General features: G+C 30.3%; 1 protein-coding gene across 1 annotated transcript; it reads left to right on the top strand.

The window, feature by feature from the left end:
* Window positions 1-8,910: 8,910 nt before the first annotated feature.
* LOC139505455 (uncharacterized) lies at window positions 8,911-16,002 on the top strand. Its single transcript, XM_071295030.1, has 3 exons — window positions 8,911-9,021; window positions 10,447-10,551; window positions 14,724-16,002. The coding sequence occupies exons 2-3, from the start codon at window positions 10,489-10,491 to the stop codon at window positions 15,570-15,572; spliced, it is 912 nt and encodes a 303-aa protein (XP_071151131.1). The 5' UTR covers window positions 8,911-9,021; window positions 10,447-10,488; the 3' UTR covers window positions 15,573-16,002.
* The last annotated feature ends 250 nt before the right edge of the window (window positions 16,003-16,252 follow it).

Here is a 16,252-nt window from a genome sequence, read left to right on the forward strand (position 1 = left end):
TCAGTAAGGAGCTATGTCTGGACATGCTTGGTCTCTTCACATGACCAGTATGTTACATAAAGAACAAATTTATATATTTCATTCAAAGGAGTATGTTCGATAAAGTCCCAAAATGGCCCCCTTTTTTAGCGTTAATTTAAAATTCATATTTATCGACCAATATCACGATAAATTATAGCTAATACATTGACTAGCTAGGATATAAACCATTTTGTTGAAAATTTTACGTTTCTGCATTTCATTATGACGACACAAGTTGTACTCATATTGATTTTTCACGAAAAAATCAACAAAAATGGTAGAATTTCCATAGATTATTGAACAGGAAACATAGAGCGCATACGTCGACAACAAATATCTTTTAAAATAATGTTTGTGAAGACATTTCACATGTCTTATTTGAATCTTAAGCTTGTCGACGCCTGGGCTCTATGTTTCCTGGTCCTTTATTTGGTTGAAATCTATCTGATTTTGTCACATTTCACCAAAATCCCTTATCTTGACCTTTTTTGGATGTAAAAATCAACGTGTTAGAATTAAACTTTGACAAAAACAGTTCTGTTTAACTTTCTAACATGTCTTTAGGGCAACTTTAAACATGTATTACCTTGTAACTATGAACTTTATAATTGGGGCCAAATATGGCCCTAACCGAACTTACTCCTTTAGCAGATTTAAAGAGCATTGGTCAGAAGAGTAAGACTTTTTAATTTTGTGAAATGACCTTTCATATTTTTACATTAAAGTTTTAACAGACATTTACAAAAAGTCCTTTTATATACAGTTTTCTTTGAAATCTTTTTGTTTTGTAGCAAAGGTGGGCTTGATAAGGCTTGAACAAAAAATAAATAAATCTCTACTTAGGTACTTGTACTGATTTTTGTTTTGTAATAAAGGTGGGCCTGTCTGAATTTATATAAGATGGTCAGGGCTTTTACAAAAGAAAAATAGATAAATCTCTACTGAGGTACTTATACTGATATGTAATTTCTGCTAAGATACTTCAACTGAGATTTTATAGGGTAGATTACTATGTTAACTTTATATGTATAATATTGTTTATGAAATTTCTGTTTTAATTTTGTATAATGGTTGTGATCAATTTATGATTAGTGGTCTATGCAATTATTCCATGTGAACTAGTGCTTTGGGTATGTTTTAATAGATTATATTTTTATCTAAAGAAGTTCATATTTAAAAGTTTAATATAAAAGAAAAATTATAAACTAGATATATGAAGTACTAATTCAGTAGCATCATTTCTGCAGGACAGAAGGCAGTGATTCAATACATTCTGAATATTTTGAAAAAGTATTTTATAAATTTTACTTTGTTGATTTTGGGATTTGTACATTTTATATTGAGGCATCTTTCATGATATTTTTTATGAAAAAACCATTGCTTCATCTATCATAATATTTTGATGGTAAATAATTAACTATAAGTTCTCTTAGCACTGATGAACACTGTCACATTCCATAGTTATTTAGGAAATGTTAAATTTATTGAATTTATTTACACATTATTTTCATTCCATGCTGTGTATAGCACACTTTTGTTTAGGAATAAAACACAGCCACATATAAAGTGTAAGGTGCTTTCTGTATTAAATATATACAGACAGCCGTGGTTTTGATCATTCTTCCAAGTTACTGAACAATTTTGAATAATCTTTTATTATTTTTTTAATATATTTTATTAAAATTCAAAACGAATTAATTAAAACATGAAATTGCTACATAAAGTTACATTTAAAACATGTTTTAAAAAAAAGAGTAACAGTTAAAATATGTTTTTTAAATGCCTTTTATAACAATTTACGGATCTATTCATTTAAGAATTATGATTAAAGTAAACAGCAGTGCCCTATATTTGTTTACATTTTCCTTCTTGGTCTCTTGTGAATAGTCGTCTCATTTACAATCATACCACACCTCCTTATTAATATATTAAAGGAAAAAATTGACTTCCATCCCCCATAGAAACATTCCAGGACCTCTGTGTCCAAATAAATTATGTTTTTTTTTTCATTCATTTTTGTTTTAATATCAACATTCCAATTAAAATACATAAATAACTATTTAATTCAAATGGACAAAAAACAATGTTCTTTATAATGATAACAAACCTTAGCAACAGACATTTCTTAAGTGGAAAAATTCATGGAATACACATTTATGCTATGCAAATATTTTTATACTAAATAAATCATCATGATAAATGTTTGTAGGCAGTTATAAAAAGCTTAAATATTCATGGGAGTAAAGTTAAGAAAACTTGTTTCTTTTTACACAATTTATACTAAATTTTCTTATCAACTACAAAATTGATATTTTAAAAGTATTCCATCTCCAATTTTATAACTGCATCGAACCAATTTGTATTTTTCCTATTGTAATTTTAATATGTCTATTTAGCATAATTTTATTGTATTGTTGACACTGAAGGTATGTTACAAATTTTATACACTTTGTTTATTTTGTATATAAGATATGCAATTGATTATGGTAATTATTTTTATATTAAAACAAGAAAAATTAGAAATTAACACCCACCCAACGACATCATTTATACAATTATATACTGTGGATTCATTATTATTCGTTGGATACCAATTTTCTTGGATTTCTTGGGTAGTTTTCCTTAATCCACAAAAATTGGTACCAATGAAAATTAATAAATCCCCAGTATTTTTGAGATAAAAATCCCCACCTTGATTTTCTTCGGGTAAAAATGATGATTCAATCTGCAATATCATTGTGCAATCATCATCATATGTAAATTTATATACTGAGTTTTATTTACAACTTTTATAAACTTTGACCAATTTTGTTTGAGATTTTGTAAAGGCTCCTGTCTGTTTTAAGTTATAGATTTAATGTTTTCTGGTTATTTTTTTTGTTGGGTTGCTGTCTTTTTGACATATGCTCTTCATCTCTTTTTTGAATTCATTGTTTATCTATGATAATGTCAACATTCCACAAATAAGTAACCAAAACAGTTTTGATATGGAAGATGGTGAACTTTTAAAAATGTCTTTATTCAAATGTAAATTTGATTATTAATTTTCAATAATTCTTTTTTTTTTTAAATTTACAAACATTTATTATGCAAATTAAGTCAAATGAATTTTAATTATTTTTTTATGACTAGGTCAAAAATACATTTCACAATAATATTTTCTTGATAACCTACAACAAAATGCAAAGGTTTTGCACAGTTTCTATACTTTTATTTTCAGGAACAAATGTATGTCAAACACTTTTGACTTTGAAAATATCTTTGTCAATTCTGGTTCATGCTTAAATGTGATTTACACATTAGAGTCAGTGACTTGTTTTAAGTTATACACATTTTGCAGAATGTAACTTATTGCTTTATAAGTTTTCCCTAAAGTATATATATTATCTTTTGGATTTATATTTGTTTTTCTTGTGTGAATTATAATCAGGATAGTTCTTTCTTGTAGACAATCTTTTCTGTTCATCTCATAGTTGTTTTTTTTCCTGATTTTAGCAGATTTCATAAAATAATAGATACAATTTTGTATATATCACTAGTTTATTAATTTGCAATCAAATCTCTATGAACCATGTGAATAATACCATATATCATAAATATAAAATAAACATCATTATTAATATTTGTTCATGTCTTGTACTTGATTGACTTGGTTTTATTTTTGCCTCCAGAAAAAGTCCAGAATGATGACACATATGCCATGCTTTTCAGTGGTATCTTAATGACCTTGTTAATTTTGCCTAGAACAATAGTCCATTTTCATATTACCAACTTTTTCTCCTGAATTTATATTTTTTTTGACAGGTTACCTCTCTCTGGTAGGACATTCTGGTACTCATTCGAGCAAGAGAAACGTAAATAGTTAAATTCCAGATTTTAATCAGTACAATTGTAAGGGAAATTTAAAAAAATGCTTTCTATACATGAGTAAATCATAGGAAAATAGTAAATGTCCCATAAATTACACCAATCATATACTATTATTTTTTTTGGCTGCTCATAATTGACCGAGAATTAAAATGTCCTACCACAGAGTTGGTACCTGTCAAATAATTATAGAACACAGAGTCAAAAGTTGGTTATATGAAAATGGTCTATTAGAACATTCATATCAGATATGCTTAATGAATCACCCTAAATTGGTCTTTCATGTGAATTCAAACAGGAATTATTAAAAATAATATTAAGAAAGTTATTAAGTTATTGGTTTTACATCTTATTGCAGGGACATTGCTCTGCATTATGCTTCAGTAATTGTCCATATCTTTCATATGGACTAGGTGGCGCCAAGGAGCTTGAATCTCTGAAATAGGATTATTTGTAGTGAGCATTCAATTTGGCAAAAATCTCATCAAATATTACTGAAGTTCTAAGGTGTTTTCTGGGGAAAGAATATCAAATCGCTTCAGTCTATAAAGATGCCAAGTTTTCCATTACAAATGCAGTATGTGTTTCTGGATGTTTGTAACGTACATTTTTCACTTATTCAAAATTGACTATTCAAATATTGATTATCATTATTTTAAAAGTGGCACTATCCAAATGGAAAGTACATTGATTAAAGTTTCATGTATAGAAATCACATTGTACAGTAATCATATTGAGTATAATTACACATGCAAGAATCACATTGATTAAAATTACATATACGGAAATCACTTTGAGAAAACAACATGTACAGGATACATCTTGATTAAACTTGCATGACTGAATCTACCAGAAAATATACTGAAGATGATATTATCAAAATGCTGGACTTTTTGATCGACAATATATTTGTTGAGTTTGGAGGATTCATATTTCAACAGACAGTCGGTATTCCAGTGGGTACTAATTGTGCACCCCTACTAGCAGATTTGTTTTTGTAATCTTCTAAAATACAAACAGAAAAAGCACCTTGCGAATTTTACTTTCCGATATATTGATGATGTCCTATCATTGAATAACCCATATTTCAGCCAATACTTACATCTCATAAATCCCATCTGTGAACTTGAAATTAAGGATACTACTGATATTAGAAGGACTGCTTCATACCTTGATCTTTTCCTCAATATTGATGGACGACTTCACACGAAAATCTATGATAAACGGGACGATTTCAACTTCCCAATTATCAACTTCCCATTTCTCAGCAGTAACATACCCTCTGCCCCTTCGTATGGTGTTTACATGTATCAATTGAAACGTTATTATCGTGCATGTTCACACTATACGGACCCATATACAGGAGTGTGCTCCTAACGCAGAAACTGCTCCAACAAAGTTATGAGGGGAACAGATTAAAAATGATAATCCGTAAATTTTACGGACACCATCACGAATTGCTTGATCCATACGATGTATCTTTGTCCAAATTTACTATGGACATTTTTACAACGTGTTATATTTCGGTTTGTCATTACGTCTGATCTTTTTATTACCGAACGTGACTTATTCACGATTGTGACCATTTTGCTGAGTGTGAATTCGAATTGCTATAAGACGTGTCACGGTACTTTTCCATCCCAAATTCATTTATTTAGTTTTGATGTTATATTTGTAATGGTCATCGGATTTTGTCAAATGTCTTAACGTTTGTAGTTGTAAATCTTATTTTTTTTCTGTTGTATTCGTGTGATATAGTAAAGATAATTGATCATCCAGTTCATTTATTAAATTTTAGTTTGGAACTACGAAATCTACACGATATATTTAGTTTACAGTTTATTTCAGGAGAAACACTGACATAGCTAGATAATACTAATTATTATCTAATTACTACTACACTTTTATATTAATTAGTATTGTAATTTTCATTGTCAATAATCTATGTTAGATAGTCACACAAATCTAATCTTGAATTCAATACAAATTCTTGGAAAACTTGTTTTACAAATTCAAATGTGACGTCACTTTGAGCCTTACACTGGGTTTTAGCTAATGTGTCCGTTTTTATTCTATAGCTAGTCACCACTTCAGTTTGATCATGTAGATCTATTATATAGTCATTTTATAAAATTTACTGTTCATTAAAGTATGAATTATTCTAAATTCTAAATAATAACGATGTTCTTTGTCCCAGGCGTATAGGTTACATTTTACAAATTCAAATGTGACGTCATTTTGAGCCTTACACTGGGTTTTAGCCAACACGGCTGTGTATTTTTGTAATGTGTCCGTTTTTATTCTATAACTAGTCACCACTTCAGTTTAATCATGTAGATCTATCATATAGTCATTTTATAAAATTTACTGTTCACCAAAGTATGAGTTATTCTAAATTCTTAATAATAATGATGTTCTTGTCCCAGGTATATTGGTTACATTTTGTCTTGGGACTTTTGGTCCTCAGTGCTTTTCAACTTTGTACTTGTTTTGGCTTCCAAACTTAGCGTCACTGGTTAGTCTCGTGTGGACGTGGCGCACGTCTGGCGTATTAAATTGTTAACCTGGTACATTTGTTGGCTATTATTCATTTGTTTGTCTGTCCTATATTTTGTCATTTATTTGTATTGTAGTCCTGTAATGTAATATTGTCATTTTAATGTTATAATTAACATTGCCATTAAAGCGGGAGGTTTGGCAAGCCACAAAACCAGGTTCGACCCACCATTTTTATTTTAATGCCCTGTACCAAGTTTCGTCAAAGGGAAAGATAATGGCAACAGTAGTATACCACTCTTCAAAAGTCATAATTCGATTGAGAGAAAACAAACCGTACATAGTTCTACAATGGGTGCAATATCGTTCCGACTACTGGTGTGATTTTATCAAATTCGTTTTGTAATATAAATTCTACCTGGCGCGCTCGATGTATAACTTTGTTAACAGGTCTGCTTGATTGTTCGCATCCAAAACAAGGACTGTTTTATTTCGTTACAAGTGACGGGTATATTCTATGAAATGTTATTAAAGCTATACCGAATTATATCTAAAATGTGATGTGCATTAATGCTTATATTTATTTTATATAATATATTCGATTTTTAATATAATATTGAGACAAAAACACTACATATATATATTGGTTTCATTTTGGGTTTCAGAGAAAAAGAATGTTTAATTTGATGATGTTAGCCCCACAAACAAGAACAACAAAAACATATAATTTTTTTTTTTTAGAAAAGGTCTTTCTTTAATTTCGTTACAACCACAGCTTTTTTGAAACAAATGGAAATGCAGAGACTGGTGTTGTTATTTTGAATAGTTTCCCAATTCATTGGATGTAAAAGGACTTTCGAGCCCCATTCATTTAAATATGGGTGCGATCGGGCCACAAGAGATATTACCGTCTCCTCGAACTGGGCAATACCATACACTCGTTTGAACATCCTTTTGCAACATCATATACTGTATAAAGGCAGCTACTAAATCAAAATGCAATAATCCACGATCAAAGCAAATGTGTCAATGAAAAGATTCGTAAAAGAAGAGTTTATGTAGAACATTCCATAATAAAATGAACATTTATTAATTAAAAGGTTTTATTTATAAACATCGTCTGAACGCTATTGCACCTCTTATAGAACTATTTGCTGCTGTTTTCCCTTTGACGAAACCTCCTTAATGATTAATAAACACAATAAATAATTGTATCGGCATCTTAAATTGTATATTACTTGCATTAGTGTATATTATAATGGTTGAATTTAACTTTGCTTAGTTGATAGATTCATGTCAAATGATGAATGTAAGTTATATTCCATCTAGTGTATTAAAATTTCAAACAATATAATGGAGTAAAAGGGTTGAGTTAATTAACATAATAAACATATACCTTTTACCTCAGTACTTATGTTAGGTTTCGGTATCGGTTTCGATTTCGGTTTCGGCTTATGATGAACATGTCCAATAAGACAATAACGATAATTTTGACCAAAATACAAATCAAAAATATGAAAATATGAAATAAAACAGACTGAAATACGTTGTTTACCTACTATAAGAACCTGTGGTTAATAATCATTCATTCCAAGGTTGGTCAATGATCAAAAACAACTTTTGATTGATTTGAATTTGGTTTAATTTAATGAGAGAGATGACTATTTTCGTATAAATGGGATAACCACAGAAAAGGACTTTAGAATAGCAAAAGGTATATAATGTGTTGCTTTAACAACTGCCTTTTGTTTATTACAAAAGATTTTCGCAATAAATACGTTATGCATACTTGATCCCCCAACAAAAAAAAACATTATAAAAAACTACTTTCTCTATCATCGCTTCCTTTTTTTTTGGAAACCACATCTGCCTCTGCTACTCTCCGGGCTGCCGACTTAAGAACGAATGAAATTGAAAAATTGTTCGTTAAAAAATTGAAAACAACAAGTCCGATGCGCTTTTTCTGGAGTTACCTTCATTAGGAAGGTAAAATATCTTTTTTCAGTATAGGATACGAGTCCTAGTTGATAACTATAAAATTACTGTTGCCTTTATTTGAGTTTCAAAAATAGTTAAAAAAAAAAACCAGTTTGTTGTCCGTTTGTAAGAATGCTGTCTCATTGACGCATATCCCCTTTGTTAAATCAAATGATAGCGGTTAACACCTATCTAGATGCATGTCATTATGACTACAGTAATGCAAGGGACTACTGAAACTATCATATATTTGTGACGGTGGATCAAAAAGGATTTTGAAAATCTGTGAAATATTCAGTGTAAATGTAAATAACTAAATCAAGTAAAGTAAACGTAAAATCACAAAAATACCAAACTCCGAGGAAAATTCAAAGCAGAAAGTCCCTAATCAAATGGCAAAATCAAAAGCTCAAACACATCAATCGAGTGGATATTTCTGTCATATTCCTGACTTGGTACAGGCATTTTCTTATGTAGAAGATGGAAGATTAAATCTGGCTTTAAAGTTAGATAAACCTTGTATGACAGTCGCATCTCTTCGATGAGACCACATGACTTTCTCTTTAAATTTGGTTTTCATAACTGTATATGTCATGTACATATATGATGTTAACTATTTATATATAAGATAGATTAAAGGAATATTTCTTTTTTTAACAGGTAAGTTATGTTTAGTGGATAGCTTAGTCGATAAAAAAAATGGTAAATACATTAGAGTAATTGTAAAATTTTACATTTTTGGTAACTTATTATGTATTTAGATGTGCTAGTATAATTAAAACTTGTATTTGCCATAAATACAATAGTTCGAAAAAAGATAAGGCAGTTTTAGTGGGTCAGGGGTTGTCCCCGCTTCGCAATTCTGTATCTAGATTATTGGTCTGTACTTGTCGTTTCATATACAAGTTTTAATTATTGTATAAGTACATGTTGGTTTTCAATACAAACTTCGTGAATAAAAGCAACAAGGCAAACGCACCAAACAGCGCAACATAGAATGTTGTTCAAATAGCAATGCCCCCTAATCTCGGGAACGTTGTTTTCCAATATTTTATATTTCTCTGTAAACAATAAACAAGGACCAAAGTTTTACTTTACTGTACGATAAGCAGATTTAAGTTTTCGTAAACATTGTTTTTCTCATATTGATAAGCACTATTCTCAATATACAAACCTTTCCAATATTTTAAAACACTTTTGCATAGTAGTTCTTTGCAACTGCATTAAAAGAAACAAATAATGACATCACATTTGCAGAAAACGTTACCATACAAGGACATGATATGATTGTTCAAAAATTTAGAAGGCACATACATTTCTTTAATTGAGCAATCTATTAACCTAATAACTATTCGGGTTTTTTTTATCAAGATATGCTTTCATGCTATATTGGGGAACACTTAGGTAAAAGATAAAATATGATATCGAATTTCTCATAACAACTGAATCACATAAACAGATAGAAATGTTATGGACTTAACATTGTGTTATCCTTAGTGGGGTTTAAAATGTATTTTATCAAATGACTGTTTTCAATTTAACTGTTATAAAGTTTAAAATGCATTTTATCATATTACCGTTTTCAATTTAACTGTTATAAAGTTAACTTATACAGGTATGACCAGGTACAATGATTTTTGTATATACATGTCAAATCTTGTCACATCACTACTCGATATAAAAAAAGATTGTATACCTAATACAGTATCTAGAGTATAGAAATATGGGTACTATCATTTTCTTCTGCCCAGTATTGGAATTCATTTTGAAATGATATTTATTTAACAAAGAGAGTCGTCTTACTTAATATGTTTAATAGAAGATGTTGTATGATTGCCAATGAGACATCTCTCAACAAGAAACCATTTGACGATTAAAAACTATAGGTCACATTACTGTCTTTAACAATGAGTATAGACCATATCGCATAGTAGATATCAGTTAGTTGTTACCCGGATAATTTTTTTTTGCTTAATCCGATTATGGGTATTAAACATCGGTGTAATACTGCTGCCTTTATGTAAACCATTTTGAGAATGCCATGTGTTGTATATCGAGTTCTTACCTTGAATCCTTATATTATAGAAAAACAACTAAATCTTCATGTGACAGAAATCTTTGCTATTGATGTCATCTAAGTCATCAGGACAGAAACAGAGAGTAGTAGACAGTGACCAAGCCCAAGTTACGGTAAATATTTTATGGTTCTTTTGTAGTACCAATGTTAGCTTTTATGTGACGTCCGTCGTTTATCTTTTTCACCAATTTTAATGATCTCCCCTGACGCAAATAAACCAATATTAATCAAAACTTGGAATAATGTGTAATTAATTATCCTATTGAACTGCAGAATCGAATCTTTAGAACCTTTGTGAAATGACAAATACTTTACAAAGATTACCAATTGGTGATGATTGGATGTTTCATTTTTGTGTAATCAGCGTTTTCTCTTAAAATGTAGACCCAAATCGGTCATATGAATGGCGATTTCATTATTAACAGGTGGTTAAATGTGGCTTTCGGCAGAATCTATCATTTCCTTTATATATTAGACTGATATGCACCCAAAAAAAATGCTGCAATACTTTCGGTATTGTTCAGACAATTATTTTGCAACCAATTCAGTATTGGCCAATAGCTTCAATATTTTGTTGATCTGTACAGGTAATTAAAAATCACTGAACAGTCTAAACAAAGACTAAACAGATGTTAACTGACACCAGGCGCATTGTCTTAACAGTACAGATTTACCGCATCAGAAAATAAGTCTGAAAAACTTTCAAGTATAATGTTTTTTAGGTAAGGTTCGGTCTAAATTACCCTAAATTTGTGTGCCAAATGGGATTATGATATGCATAATTCAGGTAAATCCATTATTTTTTTCAAATGGAAGTTTTAATAAATCAACAAAAAACTTAAAGATAAGATTGTAAACATATGATATCAAAATTACATTCAGATATTTTATCTATTTTCAAAGAGAGCACAAAATTATGTCTTTCTTTATGAAATGTAAAAAAAAAAGGAAAAATTCATCTCCCTTTAGGGACCGGTCAAAATTTCTTGATGCATGGGACCGGTGCAAACTGTAATGGGACAAGCACTTTTTGCATTGTTTACATGAATGGGACTCAAGGTTTTTTCATTATTGGCAAGCATGGGACATGAACCTGTTGAAACAATGTCTGTATTTATAAAAACATTATTTGATAAATCTATAACCAACAAAAATAACATCATGAACATCTAGTAATGTAAATTAAACAGTTACAACATAGCAAACTCAACAAAAAAAACTTTGAACAGAATAAACATGAAAAATACTATGATATAAAATAAAAAAGATATGTAAAAAAAAACAGCCATACTTTTAAGAAAATTGACAAAATGTGTAATTTCCTTGTACTTTCTATACAAATTATCTCCCTTGGATTGAAACAGAAATTTTGAAAATGGCCATGCAATTAAAAATGCTACTTCAACTATAGTTAAACAAAATTTTAATTGTTTTAATGTTTCTGATTTATTTTGTACATAGACCATAATTCCTTAAATAAAACAAAAATCTAAATTGCTCAGAAATAATGTTCAGTGATGAACCCCTGAACTACCTTCATTATAAATGTTATTATCATGATTATGCAAATTCAACAGACATTGTAGAATATTTATAACACGTATGACTGTAGAAAAAGAATGTTTGTGGAAATTTAACAAACACAGTAGCATACTAACAAAAGAAATGATTGGAATATGCATTCAAAGGTCACAACAAATCCGGTACCCACACCCAACAAGCTCTGAATGGCCCAGATATAAATATATAATCAATCAAGCTGCATATATGTTGATAATAAATTTTACTTTTTCCCATTTTAAAAAAATGTTTAAAATACGATATTGTTGTGAATGGAAGTTAGAGATGTTCTGATGCTATTTTCACATTCCTCTCGTTTTAAATTTGAAATTTTAACTGTCCCAAGATTTTCACTTCTTGTATGATTATTCAAATAATTGGGATTTTTTTTATTTTAAGCAGATAAAAAAATAATATTTTTCCAAAATGGTTTTTGGAAAATTCTAGTCAGATTCTAAATAAAGCTGCAATGTTTTTGAAAAAAAATATGCTTATGTATTGTTTTGTTTACTTAGAACAGCAATATAGATACAGTTCACACATAGAAGCATTATTTTTCAGCTATCTAAATACATTGTAGCATGAAATGTAGCCACAAGTTTGATCATGTTTTTTTGTTCTTTAACATGGGACACACACTTTTGTACTAGGTAAAGTGCATGGGACAAGCATATTTCTATTACGCCAGTAACCATGGAATCAAGAGAATTATTTCAGACAATTTGTTTTTGCACCCGTCCCATACATATCAAGAAATTTTGACCGTTCCCTTATCAAGCAGAAAGTGTTTGTCAGCACAACTTCTGTTTATGTTCTGTATGATATCCAGCGTTATATACAAAAAAAGATGTGATTGCCAATGAGACAACTCTCCACAAGAGAGATACCGAATGACACAGAAATTAACAACTATAGGTCAATGTACTGTCTGCCATTCAACCTGTCACCATGAGAAGCTCATGCTGCATAGTCAGCAATAAAAGGCCCCGAAATGACAAATGTAAAACAATTCAAACGAGAAAACTAACGGCCTAATTTAAGCACAAAATAAATGATCGGAAGAGAAATATATAACACATCAACAAACAACAACCACTAAATTACAGGCTCTTATGTTCGTTTGTAATTTGTAAAAAGTAGCTGTGACGTAATCTATATCATTTCTTTATGAAAAAGGTAAATATAATGTACTTTAATTGAAGCTATTTGCAATGTAAATGTAATCTAAATAGTATTTTTGAAAGTAATTGACCAAATCTACATCATAGAATAACATTTAGCTGGCACATTTATATCATTTCATCAGTTATTATCGTTAATAATTTTACCATATCTGATGTAAAGATTGATTGAAAGGTGAACATTTCATTCAAAAAGAGGTTTATCTGTTCTTTACTTGTTTTTCTTGGTTGAACTATTGAAAAGGGACAGTGTCAGTAATAACATGAGTTTCTTGGATTCTGTTAGTAAAAGAGGGGCGAAATATACCAGAGGGAAAGTCAAACTCATAGATCGAAAATAACTGACAACGCCATGGCTACAAAATAATTAAAAGACAAACATACAAAGTTGAAGTTGAAACCAATTGGTGTTAAAATAAATAAAGGGTGAATAAAGGCAGCAGTAGTTTGCCTTTGTTCAAAAGTCATAAATAGATTGAGAGAAAAAAATCCAGGTTACAAACCAAAATCGAAGGAAACACATCAACTATAAGAGAGAAATAAAGGAACAACAGGACCACTGAATGTTTAGCATTAACAAACGCCAACACGCAAAAAAAACGAAGTATTTGATAACATCTGCCATATTTCTGACTTGGTATAGGTCATTTCAGAAAAAAATGTGTGTGGAAGCTGGTTTTATGGCTAGCCAGACCGCTTTAAATGACAATGTAAACAAAAATATGATAAAAATGTCAAAACTACGCGACAGAAATACAGACAAGAACATTCAACACACAGAAACGCAGTAACAAACAATACAGTAATCGACACAACATGCAAACTGCAGAACAACAACGAACATCTTCAATCAACGACAGACACCATAAACTTACGTAACGAACATACAATCTCGATCTTTATACAATTATTTTCCCTAAACCAGTCAAAACAAAAATGTAACCTTATTCAATGTTCACTGGCAATATTCAGTTTTTGTTGGGTACAACAAATTTTCGTAACTTAAGGTTATAGGGCAGTTGTTTATCCTGCAATAAGATATCGTATGGTGTACATATTTTTCAGAAAGAGATTTTCTGTCGGTGACCTTATATGCATGAATCATCGAAAATGCTTTGTGTGACACTGAGAATTTCAGCTTTGGCAGTTTGGCAATTTAGATTTGTAAATTTAGGCAACAGTAGTATACCGCTGTTCGAAATTCATAACTCGATTGAGAAAAAAAACACAAATCCGGGTTAAAAACTAAAACTGAGGGAAACACATCAAATATAAGAGAACTACGACACAACAGAAACACAATATTAAAATGTAACACACACAGAAACGAACTATAATATAACAAAGGCCATTTTCCTGAATTGGTACAGAACACTTTAAGAAAAAAAATAGTGGGTTGAACCTGGTTTTGTGCAACCCAAACCTCACGCTTTTATGGCAATGTTAAATATAACATTAAAATGACAACATTACATGACAGGACTACAATACAAATATTAGTAAACACGAATGATAACAGGCATTATTTATTGATTTCTTGACAGGTAATGGAAAGAAGTGCATCCAAAATTTTCACCTCTCATAAAGCCAGTTTCTTCCATCAGATACCTAGCACAGTGGCTGGGGATAAGCATGTAACTGGAATACGTGGCATGGTCATTTTTGAAGATGGACGATTGATAGTTATTGACAGCAAAAACAGATGTCTTAAGATATTTTCCCCTCCATGGTACGACTTTGTACTTCGACATTCTTTCAGTGATGAACCTCGGGGTGTAACTATTTCAGGGAAAGACGAAGTTTCCATTACATTCCCAGATAAACGGGAGGTAAGGCGATTTAGTATCAATACCGAAAATAAAGTGTCTACCCAGAAAACTTTTGAAGTGCGAGAAAAACCGTTTAGTATTTCGCACAGTAAGGAAACTTTTGCCATTGAAATGGGAGAGGGCAAAGATGGGTGTATTATTATAACCGATATGGATGGAAATTTGAAAAATTTAATTTCTGGAATAAGGAGAAATTTCGGCCAGTTTACTGGAAATACTATTCGCTTAGCGCACGATCACAAAACGTCAACTGTATTTATTGTTGATCTGGTCAATGAATGTGTTAATTCTGTGAATTATGAAGGAAATATAAAATGGACAATTAAGGTTAATAGTCCAAGAGATCTTGATTTACATGAAGATGTATTATTTGTCGCAAGTAAATCCGATAACTCGGTAGTTCAAATGAGAGCGGATGATGGTCATATAACTCAGTTGTTGACAACCAAAGATGACATTAACCAGCCAAGATTTATTTGTCATCAGCCGCAGGCAAGGAAACTTGCTGTAGAAGTTGGTGGAAATGTTGTTAACATGTATCAGTGCTCAAAAAAGTTAAATTAACAATAAGTTTGATCAACGTACGATTAACATACAGATTATGTCGTGTCAAGTGTTATTGTTTAATTTCCTATAACAATTATAGCAATGGCAGATAGTCAAAGAGAAAATTTAACATTTATTTAGAAAAACAAATTATCACACTTCATTGTCCAAAAGAATACTGCTTTTTACCAGATTTTATTTTACATTTGTATCAACGTTTTATATCATAATAAAAAAAACTCTTCTTTTTTCTCTTCAAAGTTTCAATTGTTTTAGTGTGTTAAGCTTTCAACATTTACCAAACTCCTATTGCTATTATACTATTACACCAACCAATCTTTCCAGATAAACATTTATGTGTTTATAGTCCCCGTAATGTATTGATCTTTCAGATTAATATATGTCTACCATAAACTGCCAATAAAAGAATAAATTTACTTTCAACATATTACATGATAGTTTCTTTTATACAATTTATTATTTATTCTATCAATTGAGGAGAACGTGTTCATGTTTTTAATGAGCTGAATGAATTTTGACTACATCTAAATGAACCGTACGACAATAAACACTTTGTCGTTATTTTTTTATATAATTTAACAGGTATCATAATCTTTAATATAAATGTTATGCTTATTTGCATCTTTTTTCAATTCATAGTTATAATTTCATGGAGAGCAAATTTTTGCTTTTAACAT

This window comes from Mytilus edulis, chromosome 1, assembly GCF_963676685.1.
Source record: "Mytilus edulis chromosome 1, xbMytEdul2.2, whole genome shotgun sequence".
NCBI lineage: Eukaryota > Metazoa > Mollusca > Bivalvia > Mytilida > Mytilidae > Mytilus > Mytilus edulis.

Bases quoted from the DNA above. Each gene is read 5' to 3' on its own strand.
- LOC139505455 (XM_071295030.1), top strand. From the start codon at position 10,489: ATGTCATCTAAGTCATCAGGACAGAAACAGAGAGTAGTAGACAGTGAC. The intron at 10,552-14,723 runs GTAAATATTTTA...ATTTCTTGACAG, and splicing joins GTGACCAAGCCCAAGTTACG to GTAATGGAAAGAAGTGCATC.